The 16010-nt window shown below is 41.7% G+C and overlaps 1 protein-coding gene across 1 annotated transcript in view; it reads right to left on the minus strand.

Moving 5' to 3' along the window:
* Positions 1-16010, minus strand: part of trim71 (tripartite motif containing 71, E3 ubiquitin protein ligase) — a 34349-nt gene continuing 18339 nt past the window's right edge. The window contains exons 3-7 of the mRNA XM_037093467.1: positions 12451-12585; positions 8327-8569; positions 7671-8168; positions 5985-6125; positions 1-5739 (exon numbers count right to left, since the gene is read on the minus strand). Of these exons, the coding sequence (XP_036949362.1) occupies positions 5167-5739; positions 5985-6125; positions 7671-8168; positions 8327-8569; positions 12451-12585 (1590 nt within the window). The 3' untranslated portion in view covers positions 1-5166. The remainder of the gene's footprint in view (positions 5740-5984; positions 6126-7670; positions 8169-8326; positions 8570-12450; positions 12586-16010) is intronic.

Genomic DNA, 16010 nt, shown 5'->3' on the forward strand with positions numbered 1-16010 from the left:
TTTTGAAGTCAAAGAAATACAACTTTATTTATTTAAGTGTAAACCAAAAAAGCAAACAAAAAACTGCATAGGAAATGTTTAAAGTCCACAGAGTACAGAGAGAGCAGCAGGCGGCCAATATATTATAGTCTCCTGTGCCTTATTTAGACTGAAGACCTGACATCTGCACTTTAACTCAACACGATGTGTGAGTGTGTGTTAAGAGGGAGGGACGGTGTGCCGGCAAACAAACACACATAGACAGACAAACAGACACAAGGTATGACTGATAAACACACACACACACTGTGACGTGGCTGAGGAAGCGCTAGCAGCACCCATCTAAACTCAGCTGGCCACACTGGCTCGCCCCGCCTCGTGGACTGTTAGGAGGATACATTCAGTGGATTTCTGCTTAGACAACATGGATGCAGCGCACAAACACGACACCCGCTCTGCGCACAACTGGCTGCTGGGAGGACAGAATGCAATGGAAACAAGAGTATTGGACAAAAATGAGCTGACACACACCCCCCACCTGATGTTAAAGCTGGTTATAAAGTGAACAAGGTGCCTCATGTTCCACTACAACCACATGATTCCACCAAATACTCTGAGTATTGCTGGTGTGGAACATTTAGCACCCGATGTCTGAGTATTTTCTGTGTTCTCCTTTGTCCTTTTGTGCCACCAGCAGCTGGTTGTAGCGAGTGAGCCTCAACAAGATCCCATGTAACCCTTTTCTTCACAAAATACATTCTAAAAGGGCCAATGAGCATCGAGTGGTGAGAAGTATTTGTACTTTCTTTTGTGAAAGGAAACAAAAATTGGCAAAACAAACAAAAAAAGATTAATCAGGGGAAACTAATCAAAAGCCTTATTGTTTCAGATTTAGAAATAATTTGTTTTATAATATTGAAATGGACACACAAAAGAATCAGACTAGTACTGAGAAGTCATAACAGGGGGGAAAGTCACTACATCATCACTACGGGACACGTTTCAATGAGACACCTGCAGGGCAGGGCTGCTGAGAACTACCTGAGTTTTATTTTTTTTCCTTTCTAAATTTTCCAACCTTTTTTTTCACTTTCTTTTTTTTTTCCATTCGAGTATACAATCATTAAAAGGAGGTCTACGACCTTGCACACGTCACCTGGTGTAGCTTTGCTTTTTCTCTCTTAAAGCTGTAAGAGGCCAGAAATAAATTGGTGGACATAAACCACAGGGGCCCAATAAAAAAAAAAAAAAAAAAACTAAAGGGGGGAGGGGGGAAACAGCCGAGCAGGAGTGCAGTCAACCAATCACATGACAGCAGCCATCACTGCACTTCCTGGAGGGAAGGGAGCCGATTGCTAGTTTGTGCTGAAGAAACACAGCTGCTCCTCACATGACAGTGAGGGAGTTCCCATTAGGTCACACACAAAATGGCTGCCTTATGGATTCATCATCGTTTGTACGGTAAATCTATGCTCAGCAGTTAACAGGGCTTGAGTGTGAAAGGACAACATGTTAATATGTCTACCCATATTCTGCATATCAAAGGGAGCATTTGTCATAAAACTCTGCCTCTCTTGTTTCTCAGGAATCGAGGTGTGGCTGGCTGAACAGGTTGTGCTCCGCCGAGCCTCTTGAGAACAGGAAATACAATCGCAAAGGTCAAAAGTTAATTCCATCCAACGCAATCCTAGCACAAACATACACATCTTTGGGTATATATTTTGGTAAAAACCAATAGTCAGCTACCCACCCCGTCTGCGTTTCGCAACACCTTTCTGAGAGATGTCTATAATACGAGGACTTTTTAAAGCATGCAACAAAATGAAGAACAAATAAAGGTTTAAAACACGTTTTTCCTCTTTAAGAGTGAAGACCTAAGGATCTTAAAGACAGAATTCTCCAATCTTAATAATAAAAAGAAAAGAATTAGACTAATACTGAAAAGCAGAAAAAAACAAAAAACAATCTTATTGGTGAAACTAGGTGTTGGGTTCAAAGCAGCGGGGCGTGTGGAATCAAACTGGCTAACAGCTCCACTTCAATAATAAACCAGCTGTTGTAACGTGTTAGGTGTAATCCTCTGATGTTTTTGTTTAAACCACTATCAGAATGGCTGAGTGTGGACTCATCTGAAGGTCCTCCACACCCAACCTCACGCATCCTGAAAATCCACACTGAAATCTTGGTAAATTGTGCTGAAATCTTGTTGTGAGGTCATTGTTGTGCATTCAAAGGTGGTTTTCTGCAGTTCTTCTTAACTCTTTAAAACAGGCCACATCCTCTTTCCCCCACCTCTTTGCACACATTAACAAAGTACAAGTGGAATCTGCATGTTCGTCATCATCATGAGGTAAAGATAAATGGGGCCCAGCCCTCTTAAGTGCATCCAACCAGACAGCGAGGATTTATTCTCAGTTGCTCTGATTTAACATTTGTAATCAATGATATAATGTTCCAGTGACATTTGTCATGTAAAACAGCGAGGTCCAAATGCCAACCCCGTTTGGCACAGAACGCTCACAGATCATTTTGGCACAATGCTTTCATCTGACATATTTGGTTTCTTGGTAATAAAAAGGCATATACTACAGAATTGACAGTAGAGGGTTGGAAGATTGAGCGATGACCATAATACAAATTTCAACTCAAAACAGTACCATGATCTTTGGTCCTAGAGCTATGAGACATGTACTGTACTGTAACACGAGACGACTCAAAGAATGAGGTATATTTGTAATGCATAAATATGTGACAAGGTATGCTTAAATAAAAGAGTAAAAATGAGGTATTCAGAACGAGTAACAAGTTGAGGTATTTGAATGTTTAAATGCACAGTAGCAAAGAGCGACATATTTGAGGTATTCAGGAGATGAGGTTTACGAAAAAAAAAGAGGTAAAACGATCGTTGAGGTACAGGATGTCTTAGATATGATGATGTATATCCTGATCATGTGCAGACTGACCCTCTCCTCAGAGGTGAGGGTCAGTCGGAGAATCTATCCACAGGTCCCAAGATTCTTTGCTAGGCTAAGGAAGTGGCTAACTGAACCTTAATTGTCTAGTGCTTCCTGTGGGACACGGATTGAACAAAGGTCAAGGAGATTCAAAACCCCACAAAGAGTTAGTATGAGTTAGTTTCTATGGTAATTACATTGGGATACAAAGGCTAATCTGAGATGCTACTTTGAGCCTACGGGCTGTCTACTAATGATATAGCTGGGGCATCATTTGATGGGCTGAGCTGATAAATGCGAAGGGGAAAGGGGGGGTTCTCTTTGGTGTAGGTATCTTTTGTTTTCTACATGAACATCTCTGCAGAAAGCTGAAAAGGATCTTCTATAACCTGCCTCACACAACAAGGGTCTTGGTGTTAGCAGGATGTGGAAGTACTCATGCACAATAAACTGTGACCCAAGCACACTTTATCTTCTGAGCCTAACATGGACAGTGCTATGAACTCGACTCCATGAGTTTAATCAACTGTAGACTTCCCAGCGACAATGATTAATCAAGAAAAGGTTGTTAAAGGGGATTTTTAGTTTCTTTAATTGCCAAATCTTAAGGTTGGCCATTGTGCAGAAATTCTAACTTTGAGTTGACTCCAGCAGTCGGTCTATAGACCTCCATCTTTAGAGGAATCGGTCTACTAGCACTCGATTTGGAGAGGTCTCCTCAACTCCAAGGATCAATAAATAGGGCCGGGCTTTGTGATCTCGCCCTCTAAATGGACTGGACTAAATCCTAGGCCCCAGGGGCAAAAAAGAAGTGGCTTTCAACCACAATCTAAATCCACAATCTAAAGGATTGTAAAATGTATGGCCTTTCATTTGATGCCATTAATGTCCTCTGGACACCTAAATTAGGAGTATACCTGTGAGGCTTTTGTCACACAGCATGCCTCACCAAAAAGGTGTCATTCAGTTACATGATTAAATCTCTAGGGTAAAATCACTAATAGATCCAGATCTTGGAAAATACATCTCCAAAATCCTTTGGTGGGTCCTCCCTTTTGAAGGAGATGCTGGTCTCCTTGCTCATTAATCTTTGCATCTTAGTTGTTCATGCATCTGACTGAATAGTAACGATGCAAGTCGTCTTATTTCATCAGACACAGTACATCATCCAGTTTTACGGGACATGATTGAAGGCAGGGGGTATGGCTGATCAAACACTTTGGATTTATTTTATTACAGTTTAGTTTGGGGATCATTTCAGGGATTATTTTAAAGATAATGTCCTCAACTTTATATGTTTACATCTGAATAAATTCATCAAATCAGAATTAGCTAGTAAAGCTAGAGGGAGATCCTGAAAAGTACAGATCATTTTCATCGGTCCTATTTTGACCTGAGCTAATTTTGATTCTATTAAGTTTGGCATCACTTCGCGCACTCTTCTTAGGCTATCAGGACACTACAAACGCCACAAAGCCACACAGAGACAAGCGCCAATGCATACGCAAAAAATCTAAGTAGCCTAAAAACATGAAAAGGACACTACTGTACGCTAGCTTCGTCTCCGAGCGACACCCTCTAATGAGAATAAATCATGCAGCCTCTACAGCGGTCTGAGTATTGTCTCAGCAACAACATTCAGGAGGTTCGCTTTAACTCATATTTCAAAAATGCACAGCAAGAATTCCATTAATCCTGTGCAAATATCAACTGAACAGTCTATTCTTTTTTGTCTCTCTTAAATAACAAGGTATAGAGGTAGACTTCTCTTCTTTGTAAAACTTCACGGACTAAAACCTCTGCTCAGTGACTATGAGTACATTCATAAAGAGCTAAATGAGGTAGGTATGGAGCAGAGGGTACAAGATTTCAAGAAAAGTGAGAAATTCCCTGAGATGGATACTTAAGGAGAGCTTACAGAGAGAATTCAGAGCAGCTGAGACTGAGGAAGGGAAATATGGCTCTTTTTCTATTGATTATCAATTTGTAGAGGTCCCCTTTGTCATACATACCACAGATATCTGATTGGGAGAGTATCAATTATAAAAAAAAAAAATAACACTAATAATAAAAATTGACAGTTTTAATTTCCCTTCACTTCAACATGCTCTCAGTCCTCTCTGAGCTCTCCTCCTGTTGTGTCTGTTGATTCATTCTCTCTCCTCCATTTCCTTCATTGAAAAAAATGCACAAGGGCAAACGGAGGGAGAGAATGCAAAAATAAACTTTTTTCTTAGAACTTGAGGATGCGATTATTTCCAAAGTCAACAACCACAATGACTCCGTCAGGCGTCACAGCTACGCCAGAGGGGCGATCCATCTGTCCGAAGCCACTCCCCTGTGTGCCAAATTTGCATAAGAAGTTTCCGTTGGGTTCAAACACTTGGACTCTGTGGTTGCGGGAGTCCGCCACGATAATGCGGTTCTCCTGGTCCACAGCGACACCCTGGGGCCGCAGAAACTGCCCGTTCCCGGTGCCCTCAGAGCCCAGAAAGCGAGCAGACTGGCAGTCTGGCCGGATGACCAGGAGCCGGTGGTTGTTGAAGTCGGTCACCACCAGGTGGTCTTCGTGGTTAAAGGCCACGCCTCTGGGAGAATCAAAGTGTTTCCACAGGGCCCCTTCAAAGCCATACTTGTTGAGGAAAGAGCCGTCAGGGGCGAAGAGCTGCACGCGGTGGTTCCTGGTGTCTGAGACCAGGATCTTACCCTCAGAGTTGACAGCCACATCCCAGGGATAGTTGAACTGTCCATTCTTGGTACCCTTTTCCCCAAACTTCAGCAGGAACTGGCCCTCAAAAGTAAACACCTGTCAGACAGAGCAAATGTCTCAGGGTCCAACATGTTTACATCTGCAGCACAGAGAATAAGCATGTGGAGCGACGTGTTTACATATGTCCAAATGAGTTCACAGGTTTTCATAGATAAACATGTTTCTTTTTAACTTACTTTTAAATTATTTCTTATGCAGCCTTCCTGTGGGGTTTGAACTTCAATCTTGTAAAAAATAGTAAGTAGAGACGTGTGGTTTCATGTCTAAACGGGTGTTCTTACCTGTACACGGTGATTGTCCTTATCAGCCACAATGATTCGTCTCTGACTGTCACATGCAACCCCAGCTGGACGATCAAACTGACCAGGCCGGGAACCCAGAGAGCCAAACTTATGGTGGAAAGCACCGCAAGGCTTGAATATCTGGAGAGGGAAGGAAGAAAACACTGCTCATCTTTTCCACTTTAATGTTACAACATTGTGCCAACTCTACTGCAAAGCTCTCACATTAAACTGCTTGCTAAAGGCAAACCCAGTGCTATTTTTACTAATCTCTTCACCCAGCAAAGCAAATGACACAGAACCACAGAGTGAGCAGTCGGCAGTCGGCCCTACCGGCATTGTATTTTTATGACATTCATTCTATTAAATGTAGTGCAATTTCTAGGTATTATTTATTTATTTATAATTCCTTTGTACAACATTTTCCCGGCTTGACTGTGGTGTATACAACTGAGGGAGTCTGTGTGCAGGAGGAGCGACGTAGGAGGAAATAAGCTTCGGGCACTTTTCAACTCACAAAGTCTTAACAAGTCATACTCTTTGCTACATAAACATTTTAGCACAAATGCATCAACAGTGTGCAGTTCACATTTACTGCTGAGCAGATGATGAATGACCCACTTTCAATGCAATTTAAGCAAGAACAACTGAAACTGATGGTAGAAAACAGAAAAAAAAGGGAGTCAGATTCACTGAGAGTAGAAGACGACCAGCAGTAGATTCTAAAAGGCCGATATTTCTCCAACGGATAAAGCTGGTTTTGTTGGTGAAAGCTGGTGCAACATAGTCATCTATATCCATATTTAAATGTTTTTATCTATTCTTATAAATCTTTGGTATTTATTTACTTATCAGAACTGTTAAACTGAACATTAGGACCCACTCTCTCTCTCCCACCCTCTCAGTGAGAAACTTTAAAACATTAGTAAAAACAGAGTAACTTTAGATATGTGCAGGACAGTCTTTAATTTGAGTTGAAAAGCTGGCAGTGGCTGTCTGTTTGATATCAAGACACAAGATCTGTAAGTGTGTAATTTAGTGGACTACATTGTTGATGAGCTGTTCTGATTCTAATTCTTAATTTCATGGCTGGATTATCTGAAAGAGGGAGCGCCAGATTGGTAAATACAGTCTTCAGCTATGTAATGCCAACAGAATGGTTTCTTTCAGAATGGTGATGGTGCTGCATTTTATATTTGAGTTTAGACAACTTGTGGGTAGAATAAACTGAAAACTGGTCAAGATAAGAGGCCTCCGGTAAAATCAGAAAGGTTTTACGTTACAACGGGACCGCAAAGATTTAGCCAAGCCAATATTTTCAAACCCTCTAACCAAAGTAGTACGTTGAAGAAAGAAAAATACCTCTGATTTAACATTAATCTCATTTTCTTCTACAATCTACATTGAAAAATGTGACATTAATTAAAGTCTGCCATACATGTATAGCTGCTGCATATCTAGCTGTTACCTGTCTGTGTCAATTTGTTTACTTTCAATGAAGAGGGAGAGGGATTGGCCAAACCAATTAATTGGTCGACCTCTAACTGAGAGCCCTTGAAAATGAAAAAACTTTCTTTACATTTGCTTAATGGTTAGATTCTTTATCATTTCCTTAACCCTGTAAACACACATCATGTTTGAGACTTAGCAGCTACACAGGAGAAGAGAGAGAAAATGAAGGTCTACCTGTATGCGGTTGTTGCTGCGATCAGCCACCACCACGTATCCCTCCTTGTCCACGCTGATGCCCCACGGACGACACAGCTGTCCATCTCCCTCCCCTTCGCACCCAAAGGATGATACTTGCGAGCCCAGGGAGCCATAGCTCCGCCCTGACTTCACGATCACCTTGTAGGGGCTGCCCTGGATATGCTGGTTACACACCAACACCGACACCAGGTGCTCCCCCTCACATTTGGGCAGGTAGCTGACGGTGTACGAGCCATTCTGGTGGTCTGTTACCTCCGCTGCAGACAGGTTGCCATCCGTACCTGACATGATGATGGCGGACACCGTGTCCCCTCCAGAGAGACGTGGCTCACCATCGTGGTCGTATCCAATCACAGTGAAGGAGGCGGGCTTGCCACGAAGCGCACTTTTTAGACCCTCGCCATGAGCTTTGGTGACTGGGGCAAAAGCTCCGCTGCTGATGAGACCCATGGACTGGATGGCTATGTACAGAGCCTGAGGGAAACATGTGGGATACACTTAATTTCTTTGAAGCACTTTTTCTGCAACTACTATTATTAAATCATTGCATTACAAAGTAGCTATGCACTTATAATCCTAAACTCCCAGACCCCTCGTTAAGGATCCATGACCTGCAGGGTGTCAGTGCCTACCTGGTCAGGAGGAGTGAACATGAAGCGGTCATCCTCTTGTGGTTGCAGCAAGCCCCTCAGAGCCTTCAGTTCATGGATCTGGGTGAGCATTCGCTCCCTGGCTAACAGCACGTCGAGGTGGCGGCCCTCGTCCAGCACCTGGCTGACAGCAGCGATGGTGCTGTCCAACTTGGTCAGACTCTGATGCAGCTTCTCCACCTGCAGGTACAAAGACTTTGCCTTCACCTGACGGATCTTCTCCACCTGAAACCAGAGCACACAGTGTTCACTAGGTTTGCAGCAATATACAGTTTTCAAGGTATGCCATGGTGTGAAGATGGACGATTGTCATAACGTTTACATTTATTATTGATGTCCCTGAATTGTAGTTTTTCAAGTTTATATCAAGTTTGTTGTCTTTCAATATACAATAGTTAGTACAATTATAACAAATTTGTTTGTTCAACAAAAAAACACTTCTGTTTTCATCCTTAATAACAATAATAATAATTTTATAATATAATATACAGTGATAGAATGAAACCCTGACATTTTTCAGATGTCTATCTTACAGTGAAAATGTCAACAATAATGTTTACTATCACTAAATGTGATTGTATTGAATAACACATGACAGAGGCACTTGGCTGGCCCATAGAATCATTATGTCTTGTTTTAAAATATGATGTTAAATGTTTGCATTGCACGCACACATTTTCATTATTTATTTTGTTTTTTCTTGTTCCTCTGGTGATACACCTACAAGATCATGAATCCAGTTCAATACCAAAACAATACAAGCTTACAGAAACAAGTCCTCGGCACTGATGATTGCCCTTCTTTTTTCTAGTTGTGGTTACCCTCATTTGCAACCACTAATCACATATAAAATTGACTGAGGAGTTAAACACCGTCTGTCTTTAAGTCCATCCATACTACAGAGTGTTGCACGTACGTCTGCCCACAGGATGGCAGCAATGTGCTGACCATGCTAAGTCTGTCAGACATTCAGAACAGAGAAGAAGAACATCAGGGTGACATGCAGCTTCTTGCCTGCACATCATTTTTGATTTGGTGCAGTCAAATTAACAAGTCAGATTCAATGTAGGTAAAGTGAAGAGACGAGAAGTAGCAGAGGTAGGATACATTCACTGAGATTTTTTTAAATGTATCTGACGTTGAGGGAAAATAAAACATCACTAATAACTGTGGTGAAAATCAAATTGTAACCGACTGACAAGATGTAACTGATTTGTACTGAAAACACAAACTTCTATTTGTGTATCAAGTCTTAAGGACTCCTTGCATGTCATTAAGACAATATGGATATTGTCTTTAATGTTGACATTTGCATTCAAAAGTATTTTCTTTCAGCAGAAATTCAATCCTAACCAGCTGCAAGCTACTGCTCTTAGTTTCTTTCCTCTTGCCTGAACAATAGAAGAGAAGACAATCACATAACAATGACTAAAACTGGAAACAAAGTAGGCTATTCAAACAGATAGCCAAGTTAGAGGGTAACAAAACTCGGAGGGATTTTTTTTTTGTATAAAAAAGACAGTACTTAAGTGTTAACTTAACTAACTTATCATAAAAAAAAGTCTGACCGCCACTTACCCACAACAGATTTCTGTTATGGTGAGAAGCCAGATGAAGTTACAGTACAGTGAGTGAGAATAAAGCATTAAAGAGGGTGCTAGAACCTGAGAAGCAGGGACTGGGCTCTTACTTACCGCCACCTAACAAAAAGAGTACAACACAATAGCCTGACTGCCTCTACGGTTAGAAGGACTTCTGATACTAAGGAAGTACCGAAAGAAACAAAGACTCCACAAGAGAGGGGTCCTTTGTTAATCGTTGGCATAAATGGAACTGTAATTTGCATCTGTGAGACTAGTGTTACACTTTATAGTCACCGAGGACAGAGACTCCAGTCAGGCCTCTGATAGACACACATCTAGTTTTACATCATTTCTGAGCACAAGCACAACACACTCATGCAATAACATATAGAGGTCACACCCAGACTCCCACCAGTAGCTTTCAAGTCACGTTTCACCAGTGAGTCACATCGATCCATTTTTGTGGTTATCTCACAGCCATGACTAAGTCTTTTTCAGTGACACAGTGCTGAGTCACTGTGAAGCACCTTCCGAGTTTCAGTTACATTTTTCCCAGCACCACTGTGGCCATCAGCACAGGCTCAAAGTACAGGAAACGCTTGTGTGGTTTCCTATATCTTGTATGATTCAGAGCTTGTTCAGCTCAACTTGCAAGTGTAGGGACCTGAGGTGCGGAGAGCAGAGGAGCTGAGCCGGTGCAAGAGGTGCCATGTCAATCATACTGATAAAGATAAGTCGTCCTTTTCACTTTACAACAAACTGAGACTTTCTTTACTGGCAAAATTGTGGTTTAAATAGACAAACATCAGATCTGTAAATGGACGATCCACCAGCACCACCCTGCTTCACATGTAGCTTTCATCTGCCTTCACTGATATTCCTAAAAGTCTCAACTTCACTGCTCAAGTATTTTGCAGACAAATAGGCTTTGCAAAACTTTTTCATGACCAAACACTTACATACCTCATACGAAACGCAAATCATCGGTTCATGACATGTGACTGTCAGATAGATGGATGTCGATGCAAGGGAGCTACAAATTGTCAAACATACATGTTTCAACCCAGCAGCACAGCTGATCTCTACAATCACCATCAAAGATTAGTATCACCAATCCAAGCTCCTACCAAATGTGAAAGAAGGTCCCCATCTACCTTTCTGTTCACAGCATTGAATAATGGCCAGCAAAGTGTTTCTGCAGAACATTATGATGTCACAGTGAAGTTGACCTGTGACCTTTTGGTCACACCATCATTTTATCCTATTACACATTTGTGTGTAGTTTTATCTCAATTAGAGCATACATTTTCTTCAAGTATGGCCAAAAGTGTTTTTTTTAAGGGTACCACATCAAAATCTGTTCATCCTCAAGTCCAAGCAGACGTTGTACTAAATGTAATAAAATGCATTCAGGTGTTCCTGAGTATGAGTTTGCAAAATTGGGACTGATACATGTAGGTATGTTCCTAAAGATGGACGGACTGAAAACCCAAAAGCATAAAAACAGGGAAGGACAGAGAGTCAGTGTACGTGGGCGTGCTACAGTTGCCTGTAAGGACTTCAGGGATAAAGTGTGAGTCCGGTAGTGTAAAAAGGATTAAAGGCAGAACATGGGTAAGTGAAATCCTTCTCTGTGACACTTTGACCCACACACACACACACACACACACACACACACACACACACACACACACACACACACACACACACACACACACACACACACACACACACACACACACCGAGAGATGTAAGATCTGAGGGAGTTAGACACAGCTCAGTTTTTATGATGTCACTGAGCCTTTGCTCTGGGAGGAGTAATAAGAGTTTAGTAGACTAGTGGGTGTTTGGATAAATGATGGTTTATGTTCTTTCAGGCTAAAAACTACAAATTTGCAGATGTACATAAATACACAAATACACATGAAACTCTCTAGTTTCAATCGTAATTGATATAATGCAAGATTTTGTGTTCGTATGTGTGACTGTATGTGCTGTTAGACACCGGACTGGTACATGGAGACACAGAGCTTGCATTCAGTACAGTCTCCTTTTATGTGGTTATTTATTACCCACGGGTTAGTTATTTTGAAGCATGGCTGAGCCGGGGGTGAGGGGCCTCTGGGTAGGAGGCCTTTCTTTCCCCCAGCACCCCACTTGTTCTCTGGGTAACCTTAAACCTGGGAGGCTTTGACAGAGTGTTCATCAAGTGTAGGCTCCGTTCCAAACTGTTTGGTTTTATCTAACAAGTATAATCCAGGAATCTTGATGAGACAGTATATTCTCTGCTGGTCTCATACATCCTTCCTCTCCCTGCAGATACAGCGTCACTCTGTCTACCACGACAGTGGCTGCTATTTTATTTGTATTATTACTATTTGCTTGTTTAATGCGACTTTCACAGGCAGTAATGGATTTAACAAAGACTCAGACATTGGATTAATCATACCAATGAACATGCCACAACCACAACGTGGTACCAGCAGGATATTTAAGCTAATGAACATGAAAGATTCAACTCACCTTCCACAGTAGTTCACACTCTCTCTCGTCCAGCGCTTTCTTGTGTCTGAGGACCAGGGCCTTCACTTCAGTCTGCACCACCTTGGCTTTGATCTCCACCTGTTCTGCCATGGCCTGCACCTTCTCCATGCTTAGCTGAGGAAGCAAAACACAATGATGTCATCATACTGATGTGGTTTAACACCCTGTCAGCTTATTTGATCGTCAGCTGACGCAAGTACCAGATAGGACTGTCTCAAACACACCACCACCTGCTCTGTTTTATTACTAACATGGGATACAGATGACCCACAGAAACAGGATGTAGAAGATCAGGAAGCATTAAAAAGAGAGGACACAGTATGTGCCATCTTCCTGACTGAATGAATGGACCAGCACCTGCAATCTGTTCTGTGATCTATTCCTTTCTCACGTTTGGTGGCTCCTCAAGGGGAAAAGGAAACATGGGGTCAGGAATAGGAAATCACTTCACACTGCACAACATGACGCAACTTCCTGCTGGGCAGAACCACTGTTCACTCCTGGTATTCAAGGTCGGCATCATGAAAACCTCAAGAGCTATATTTGAATATTTAGGCCTTATGAGGGGTCCCTAAAGAACTGAGTATTAAAAATGACTGAAAGATAGATGCATTGTCAATGAAAATAATCATGAGTTGTAGCCCTAATCTTACGCTGTCTATTATTTTTTGATTAATCAATCAGCTATTTGGCCTAAAAAAATGTCAAAAAAAATATCAGGGTTTCCCAAAGCTCAAGATGACATCCTTAACAGTCTCAAATGTTTCGTCCACAACCCAGCGAGATTTTACTGTCAGGAGTAAAGAAATCAGAAATTATTCACATTTAAGATGTTAGAATCAGTTAGTTTTATTTATTTTTGTGGGCCTTTACATGGCTTTTTTGACAGGACAGATTGAGATATGACAGGAAACAGGATGGGGGGGGCGACATGCAACACAGGGCCTCAAATCTGGGGCCGCTGCAGTGAGGACAAAGCCTCTGTACATGGGACGCCCACTCTACCACTGACTTTTTAAAAATGTATTGAACCAAAAAATAAATTTTCCAATATTTGGGGATTCATTTAATGGTTGACAACAAATTAATAAAATGTTGCAGGTCTATTCCCATTCTTATGATTGGTCAAATATTTTATTTCTATTCTATTTTGCTTATAGTGCTTTTTTTTTATATCTGTATATTATGCCAGTAATTTGGCATGTTTTGCCTTGGGATAAAAGGCTTCAAAGTATTGAAAAATATTGTTTTGGTACCAAATTGCAGATGTTTCAAACAGGCTTCTCTTTGCACTGTGTGCCTCTCATGACACTCCATGGAATTACATAATCAGGGCCTCAGCACAATAAAACGAGTTTCTTCATTACCTTGATTATAACTTGCACTAAAATGAAACTGTACAGTGTCAGACCCTCAACCTTTGAGCTTTTACAACCCACAATTTGAGCTAAATGCACTTTTTCCTTTTCGTCTCCCACCCCATATTTATCTTTCTTTTCCTCTGGCGTTTTCTGGGAGGTCACAGGGTGAACTGGACCTCACAGGGACGAAGGGGAGGCTGGATAAGGTTCTCTTTGTGACACTGGCCGCAGAGATCAAAGGTCACCTAAACCTCTACAGGTCGTGATCTGCAACCCTTGTCTCAAGACACATAACGTTCTACCCCCACTACATCCCTGCAAGAACAAAGCCTGGCAGCAGGGTCCTTTTCTCTTTCGCCTGGCCATTTGAGGTGGGCAGCTACAGGGTCAACTAAATCAGGCCCCTATAGAGAGAACAGCAGGGAGGAATCCTTAAAGAATCGGGGGAGGAAGAGAGTGAGGAAGGAGGCAGGGTGAAATATTAAGCCACCGCCTTTCTCCAGTTGTCCCTGTGTTCATATAAAATGCTAATTTTCCTTCTCTATCCCCCCCATTTCTTTTTGCTCTGAGCTGGATTGAGGGAAAAGGACACAAATTAGTTTCTCGATTTCATTCCTCATTTTCTGTTTTTCATACTTGGTCCCATAATCTCCCTCTCCATGTCTCCATCTTCTCTCTCTTTTAGCTTTTCCATCAGCATTCCCAGAAGAGCACAGCTTGGAGCACAAAGAGCGTCAAACTGACCAATCAACCCGCAGCGTGAAAGAGCTCTGGCCAACCAGGAGGTCACAAGTCCAGGGTTAGAGGTCAGCAAAGATAATAGGTGGGCGGAAATTTCCTACCTCAGGGGACAGGAGTGTGTGGTGTGTGTGTGTGTGTGTGTGTGTGTGTGTGTGTGTGTGTGTGTGTGTGTGTGTTTACATATTATCTGGCGTCAGCATTTACTCCCATGGTGACCTGGGACAAAATGGACACAGCAAACACCACAACGTATTGCCAGATGGTAGGCGGTGCCTCTTCTGACTCAGCTGCACAGATCCTGCTTCATTTTGCCAAATTAATTATTGAAGTTGTTGGTTTGACTCCCAGTGGTCATGAACTAGTGAGGGTTTACGTTTTGAACTCTATGTGGTCTGGAGTGGCATTTAACTGTGCAGATCCTTGTTGTGATATCTTGGAATTTGTAGAACACCCAGAGTGACAAGAGTATGCATGCATTAAATGTGAAGCAGTCACTCAAAGGTCAAGCTCTGCTGAAGAGATCCTGAATGCCAATGCGTCACATGACCTGAGTGGAACAGCTAGTGTTTCATTTTTTTTTCAGGAGTCTTTACCAAGGTTATAACACTGCCCCACCTTCCAGACACACTGGACAGCACTTACGTTGGTTACCCGTTAACCCCCCTTTTTTTGCTAAGTGCATCAGTCTTTTTCCTTTCCTACAAAGGAGGCGACAGTTGATAAATAGTCAGTCACTATTTCCCTGCTGACGGCGACATCTTCAAATTGCGTGTTTTGGCCAAACGACAGGATTAAACTCAAAAAGATATTGACTTTACAATAACATCATTTTGAGAGAGGCAGGAAACCCTCACAGTACAGCAGCTGAAACCAGTGTATAGAGCATTTTTAGCCAGACTACAGTGATGGTAATGGAACTGTCAGTCTGTTGGTCGATCTATCACTTTGGTCTGAACAGAAACATCAACAACTTTTCAATTTCAGATTAATTATCATTCATTTTTGTGCAGACGTACGTGATTCTCTGACTTCTTCTCTAGTGCCGCCATGAGGTCGATTTTTGTGTTTTAAGTGAAATGTTTAGACACCAATTAGATGGACTGCCATGAAATTTGGTGACATGTCTAGTCACTTCAACCTCAGTATGAACATAGTGTCTGTTGTGATCTCTTAACCGAGGCATACATTTTAATTGATCCAATATTGAGTACATGCAAGACTAAGAATGTGGACTTATGTTAGAAACTAAGATGGTGAACATGGTAAACATTTCCTGTTACACATCAGTGTGTTAGTATTGTTGCAATGAGCATGTTTGCATGCTAATATTCACATGGAGCAGAATTCATAGCCTCACAGAGATACTAGTGTGGCTGTTGACTCTTTATCTAGTTCTTTAACAAAATAAATAATTTAAGGAATTGCCTATTAAAATTG

This window comes from Acanthopagrus latus, chromosome 3 (assembly GCF_904848185.1).
Source record: "Acanthopagrus latus isolate v.2019 chromosome 3, fAcaLat1.1, whole genome shotgun sequence".
Lineage (NCBI taxonomy): Eukaryota > Metazoa > Chordata > Actinopteri > Spariformes > Sparidae > Acanthopagrus > Acanthopagrus latus.